The following is a 7333-nucleotide window of genomic DNA, read 5'->3' on the forward strand; positions in this document are numbered from 1 at the left end:
TATAATATGTTATATCATCTTATAAATAATCATAACAACAGTTACAATACATTATAATACTTACCTATTTGTGCTTATAACTTTTATGAGAACAATGCATTATAACACCAGATGAAGCCTGCATTTATAAGACATCATAAGGGTATTCTTAATGCATTATTATGCATGCATAATGCCTTATAAACAACATTATAACGTGTCGTATCATCTGATAAATAATCATAAAAACAGTTACAATGCATCATAATACTTACCTATTTGTGCCTATAAATATTTAGTGTAACGAAGAGTGTGATGACACACAATGAACATATTATGAGTGGTCTTTAACTGCTTAAAGTAAAGTGATGAAAACAAAGTCTTCTTTTAAACATCTAAAAAGCTTTATAACGTGGTATTAATATTTATAAGTGGTCCTTGTCTGCTTTAAGTAAAGTGAGAAATGTTAGGTATTCTTTTATAAACGTGGTATTAATATTTATAAGTAGTCCTTGTCTGCTTTAAGTAAAGTGACAAAAGTTAGGTACTTTTATAAACATGGTATTATCATTTATAAGAGGTCCTTGTCTGCTTTAAGTAAAGTGAGAAATGTTGGGTATTCTTATAAACATCCATAAGATATCATGAAGTCATTATAAGAACATCAAACATCATGTTCATGTGTAACATCAAAGTAATGTGGAAAAGTACAAAGAAACAATATATTTCCAATGCAAATCATGTTTTATTCATTAAAACTGTAAAATTACAAGGTTTTACCACATACATTTAATTAACCAATATAAAGAGTTATAAACAGTTGGCGGTGCACAAAATTATGTTTCTTTACAGGCTGGTTAACTACATTCATGTAAGTTGTATTTTCTAATGTCATGTATAAGGCGGCCAAGAATGTGTGAGGGATGGTTCCTGGCAAGCCAGTATTCCCATTCAATGACCTTGAGGTGCTCTTTCAAAAGTTTAGTCCTGTTGCCACGGTGGCGCCATATATCCATTTTGTACGTCTTCCAGGCACGCTCCAAATGTTGTGTATGTGCTCTTGTTACTGGATCAACAAAATTCCTCTTGTGGCACACTGTGTGATGGTCATAGCCTGCCTGTGTCAAAGCCCTGCGATAAGCTCGCCATTCATCAGTAATTATACTGGAGCCTCTCCGGACATGCTTCAAAATATTTGGCAAGAGTTCATTTTTTGACCGTCTTCTTACCACTTTGAGAATGGGTTTTCTTCTTGTCTGCTCAACTTCTAGTATGCCTAAAACCCATTTTTTGTTGCGTCGCCAAGCAGAACCAAATCTGCCACGGTTGTACTGTAAAACAAATGGTAGAAATCAGTACTACACAGTTTTATCACACATACATCTAATCTTCATTGAGTTAGATCACACTAATTGTTTAACACATTGTCCAAATGTACAACTGTAAAATTGCTGCAACCTAAATCCTCTAAATATTCTTGCAAATTGCCACTACAACACTTTCTTTACTGCCCGTATGCAGACCTTAGTAAAAAAAAAAAATTACATGTCTGTTTCAGGTAGGAAATCCCAGAATGCACTGTGAACAAAACTTTATATAACTTTATAGTCAGTGATTTTGAGCTGGACATAAACTGACATCTAGCAACATGCACACAGTATGTAGAGAATCAAATAAGGGTAGTTACTGAGATACAAGTTATGTTTGCAAAAGCATATTTCCATATTAGTTTTGCTATTTTCAGTTCAGTATATAAGTAAATAAATGAGTAAATAAAGTGATATTTTTATCTGCTATACTATATTTTTTCTTAAGTGTTATTCCTTTATGATTTAAACCTTTAATTTAAAAAAGAGGTCCTCTGGACTTTTAATAACATGCAAAGCAACACTTCAAAAGACAATAGGACCCATTCTAATCTGTAATATTGTCTACACTGGACTGTTTATCTATTTTATCTGTTTGCGGTGCAGTGTGATGCTATGAGACAACGATGGCGTCTGGTGTAGACACGGTGTCATAAAGCATGTTGGTAGGTGGAAGCAGTGCAGCTCACTAGGTTTTGGGATAGACCATACTTTCTATTTAAAGCCTTCACAAACCTAGGTATTTGTGGCAAACTAGCATTTAATTTTAATTGTTACCATCATAATTCAAGACAAATTGCAAGGAAGTCAATTTTCTGCGAAAGCCAAGCCAAAAAATTTATTGTAATCATAATTTCATTATTCCTTTATACAGTACCTTTCTCACTACTACAGTCATTCGAGATAAAGTTCTGCTGCTTGAAGCCACACCATCCTCCATCAGGTCTATCTGTCTCATTCTTAGACCTTGGGAAAACCTGAGGAAAACCAAAAGAAATGTTAAAATTATGTTTTGCTGATGTAAGTTTTCAATGTGAAAACTACACAACTGAGGAAAATAAATGAAAAAGGTAAATAATATATATATATATATATATAGGGAGTGTAAGGAGTGTAACGATGCATATATTTGTACCCAAGGAGCACAGTAACGGAGGGGGAAGGTTAGGACGATTCTAAAGGCCCAACAAGGGAAAGGGGGCCCTGAACACCCCCCAGCAAAAAGTATTACAGTCTTTTAGAATCAAAATTTCTTCAGAATGTTGACAAAATACATATTGTCAGAAAGGTCTGAATCTCAAGATTCCATATTTGGTGGTTATTTTTTGACAGAGAAATTTAGACATTTGAGTGTCCTTTCTGTGAACAAATTAAGTATGTCACAAAAATTTAAGGTTTCATATGACATTGCTAAATAGAACATTATTTTGTGTATTTGGTGTAATCTAATGTGCTTATGTGGTTTAAGGTTCAAAAAACAAATAAATTATGTTCCTCATACTGTACATTATTGCTACTTTTCTAAGCCCCACCTTTCAGAAACGGGTAGATTTTTACGAAGCTCATCTTTCTAAAAATGCGAGGTGTCCTCTGATTGGAAAAGAAAAATTTGAAACTGCATCATATGACCCCTTTAACTGAAACTCAGCATATATAGGCTACTTATGTCACTTGTCACACCGTTTTTTATTCCTCTTGTTTATCTGTCAACTAAATCAGATATATTCTGAGTATGTATGTACTACAGATTTTAGATTTTAGACATTTTAATTAGATATACTGTAGTATGTATAGTATGTTTACCTCTAGGTGGAAAAAAGTAATTTGTACTACTATCTGTTAAAAATAAATGAAAAGAAACCTAGCATAGTGCATAATAATTTTACCTTTCCGATGACTGTTTTTTTAACATTAAAAGACACCTTTAAAATACATAAATATTAATAATAATTAAAAATCAAATCAAAAGTCATTTAGACATTCCGTAAAGTTTATCCAGGGGGTTTCTTGTCCCAAGTAGGGGGCTAACATACCCCAATAAGGGCCATCTTACCCCAATATTTGTCATTTTATGCTATAACAACTAAATTACCAAATATTTCTATTCATTTCCAGTATTAACATGTTGGCTAATGCATCGTAACCCTGCACATGCTAACGTGATATCGAAATATGTTACAATTTAAAAGCAAATTCACACTGCAGAAAGTTACATACCTGTAGATGAATTCTACATGGTTCTGCAATGATCTGCGGGACTGGTAGAAAATTATATTCTTACGAACTGTCGTAACTCCTCGGCATCGTCTGCAAACCCTGGTGAAAATCAGAATCATACTAACAAATCCCAAAAAGTACTAGTCTGCATACATATTTTAGCAATTTGAAAAACATGTAACTTACCAATGATATCCATCTCGACGTGGCTGTTTTTCAAGTTTCATTTTTTCTTTGCATTTGCATCGCATTCTCCGGTGCAAAAGACCCTTCTTCTGCATCCACAACACAATCTTTCGTTTGTGCGAAAGGGTTTTAGGTTTTCGAATTAAACACAAAAGTTCCTGCACTAATCTGGACATTTTAATTCAACCAGAAACTCATGGGTGCAGGCTCACTCCAAATCCGTTCAAAAAGAATCGGCTTTCCGTTTCGGAATCACAAGACCACTCCAAAAGATGATGGCAATTCATTCCATTGGCATGCATGACAATGATGTGTTTTCATGCATACTTTCAATAATCGATACTTCGAGTAGTTACACTATTAACTTGCATCTCGTTGTTTCTTAAGAATTGAGAAAATTAAACCTGAATCGGCTCCTTGAAAACATGAAAGAATCAGAGTCGATTCGAAATTGAACACTCCAAAACCCGGGAAGAATGACGCAGGCACGTCACAATCTACGCACGCAGCGGCATTACCCGTCATACTCTACGAGACAAATCTGGACAATCATCGAACATCGTGACTGATTAAGTGAGTTTCTTTAAACACAATAGATAAGCACCATAATACAAGTAAATGTTAAATTGTATTTGTAGAAATCGCTCACTAGGCCCATATAAAGTGGGGTAATCCAAATAATGTTTGTAAAATAGCTAAAAGGTTTTTATCCATATAGATTTAGACATGGATATACATACGTTTTTGTTGTTGTTGTTGTTTTTTTTTAACATTTATAATTGATTTTACGACAGATATGAGCCGAAAGCGGGTGCGGAAAGATACTAACGTTAATTCCCCTGACAATATCACCGGTGATGATTCAACATCAACGAAAAACGGTGAGCAGATTACCTGTAATGAAGTATTCCATCCTTAAACTCTGACTGTACAAACAGTAGCACGTTGAATGCAGTTAAAGGTCAAATAATATTATATATATATATATATATATATATATATATATATATATATATATATATATATATATATATATATATATATATATATATATATATATGTATGTATATATATATATATATATATATATATATATATATATATATATATATATATATATATATATATATATATATATATATATATATATATATATATATATATATATATATATATATATATATATATATATATATATATATATATATATATATATATATATATATATATATATATACAGAGTGCGATTTGTGAAAAACCAGAGGGGATGCTTTTGAAAACGTATGAAATGTTTTTAATACGACGGAATATGTATTTAACGTGATCACAGTTTAATAAAAACGTTCCAATCGGACCGTGTATCGCGAATCATTTGGTTCAGATCTGGTTCGGGGATAAAAAGAATTCAGCAGAGGCAGGGATGTATAAACCAGAGATGATGTATAAACCCAGGCAAATGTATTAAACTGAATCATTTCATTGATGTAATATCTGCATTCTGGAATTAATGTTTGGCCAATCTAATTAAAGGGCCAGAACTAACAGCTGTATGGTGTGTAACATTTTTGTCAATTTTCAGACACACCTGCTCCAACTTACACACATGAGCTTGCAACACTTAAAATACAGCTTCAAGCTGAAAAAGAAAAAGGGGACCTGAGAGATGAAACCATTGCGATTCTGAAAACTGATAAACAGTTCCTCCAAGAAGAGTTGGTAAAGAAAGATAGCTTTATCAGGGAACTGATAAAGAAAAACGAAGAAAAGAAACCAGGTACTTATTCTTTTTAATATTGATTAATAAACATTTACCATGAACTGCCCTATCGTCTCTGCTTCATTGTATGACAAGACTGTTTGTTTAATAAATACATGAACACAAAACATTGAGTCTCATTCACTAAGCATATGTACACACAGATTTATGTGTAAAATGTTTGTATGTACAATTTTAAGAATACGCCACGATTCACCAAAACTTTCACACCAAAACTTATTGTAATTTTACGATAAAATATAGGAACAACTGAAACCACATGTACGAAAAAACATTTACTCTCATTACAGCCTTACAATCATCTTAAGAAGCTGTTTACTGCTACTTAACACAACATTAAAGTATTCTTTATTTTTTAATACTTTTATAGTATTAATTGTAGTATTCAATCCACATATAAAATTATATAATAAAATTGTCAAATAAAACAAATTAAGGCTTTTTACATATCATCATATACATTATAAATTTCATCATATAGGCTACATTTTGTCATACAGAGAGCCGTTGTGGAAAACATGGAGATGGTTTGGGTGTGCTTTATGCAAATTACTAACCTTTTGCACATAGCTGCTTATTTTTGAATTACTCCAAATTCAAAAAAGATAAGACGAATGTTAAGAACAAATTAATTTGTGTACACACATGTTGTGACATTTTGTGAGATTTTTCATGAGAAGTTCTCAATTATTAGTGAATGAGACCAAATGATTTGAGTTGAAATGACTTAAAATTTGAATAGTAGCTGGCTAAGCAGGGAAAATATACATGCATGGATGCAAATATAATGTAACACGTAACTTATTTTACACAGGCCTAAAAGCATCAAAGAAATCTCCACGGATTGCCATTTCTAGTTCAGAGGAGGTCATTGATTCTGATGAGTCTTCAAGCCTTTCAGACTCCTCCCTTGAAGAGGTCAAGGTGAAGAAGAGAAAACACAAGCACAAAAAAATAGCACTACCTCTAGCTGATGCTATTGGACACAACCGTACGCAGTAAGTTACATTGTGGATAAATGACCATTAATTAACCAATCATTTGCAATTATAAGGTTCTATCTGACATTTTCGTCAAAATTCCATTATTCACATATACTTATTCTGTGACAACTTATTTACATTATATGATGGTTTTTGTGTGTGTGTTTGTGTGCACATTTTGGGACTTTTTATATATATATATATATATATATATATATATAAGGTTCTATGTACAAAGGTCTGCAAAAACACAATACCTCAAAACTGCTCAGAATGCAGATACAGTACCATATAATTAAGTAATAAATAAAATGCAGCGAAAGAGCTGTTGAAGATTAAACTTATACCTAAAAAGATTAGGTTTTGTGATAAAGATTAACCAATATTGCAGAGAATTTGAGAATTATAGGAAATTGCCTTTGACAAGTAACTGGTAGCGTAACAATATATAATAATATTTCTCTTTATTCAGTGAGGAACACCAGAGGCATCATTCGCAGATACCTTGACACTCTAGAAGCCTTCAAGAAGGTGAAATCCATGAAAGCGGCATTTGATGCTATTGGAGTGGACAGAAACACAATTGCAAGAACTGCAATTATTGCAGAGCTGCATCTGGCTGCACCTGATGTTTTGAAGACTATGGGCCAGTGGAACGACAAAACAGAGACACTGAGCAGATTTATTGGTAAATGTCATTCTGCACTGACCACTGAAATTAAAGAAAAATTACTCAAATGAAAGCAGATGGAGATCTGTTGCCTATTGCTTGATTTATTTGTAAACTTAAACTGTCCTGTTGTGTAGAAATGGACAGGTTTTGA

The 7333-nt window shown here is 32.7% G+C and overlaps 1 protein-coding gene across 1 annotated transcript; it reads left to right on the plus strand.

Moving 5' to 3' along the window:
* Positions 1-3632: 3632 nt before the first annotated feature.
* LOC122341994 lies at positions 3633-7333 on the plus strand. Its single transcript, XM_043235769.1, has 6 exons — positions 3633-4322; positions 4544-4630; positions 5329-5523; positions 6341-6517; positions 6982-7197; positions 7317-7333. Exons 2-6 carry the CDS (start codon positions 4546-4548, stop codon positions 7331-7333), a joined length of 690 nt encoding a protein of 229 aa, XP_043091704.1. The 5' UTR covers positions 3633-4322; positions 4544-4545.

The sequence above is a fragment of the Puntigrus tetrazona genome, chromosome 1 (genome assembly GCF_018831695.1).
Source record: "Puntigrus tetrazona isolate hp1 chromosome 1, ASM1883169v1, whole genome shotgun sequence".
Classification (NCBI taxonomy): domain Eukaryota; kingdom Metazoa; phylum Chordata; class Actinopteri; order Cypriniformes; family Cyprinidae; genus Puntigrus; species Puntigrus tetrazona.

Bases quoted from the DNA above. Each gene is read 5' to 3' on its own strand.
- LOC122341994 (XM_043235769.1), top strand. From the start codon at position 4,546: ATGAGCCGAAAGCGGGTGCGGAAAGATACTAACGTTAATTCCCCTGAC. The intron at 4,631-5,328 runs GTGAGCAGATTA...GTCAATTTTCAG, and splicing joins TTCAACATCAACGAAAAACG to ACACACCTGCTCCAACTTAC. The intron at 5,524-6,340 runs GTACTTATTCTT...TATTTTACACAG, and splicing joins AAACGAAGAAAAGAAACCAG to GCCTAAAAGCATCAAAGAAA.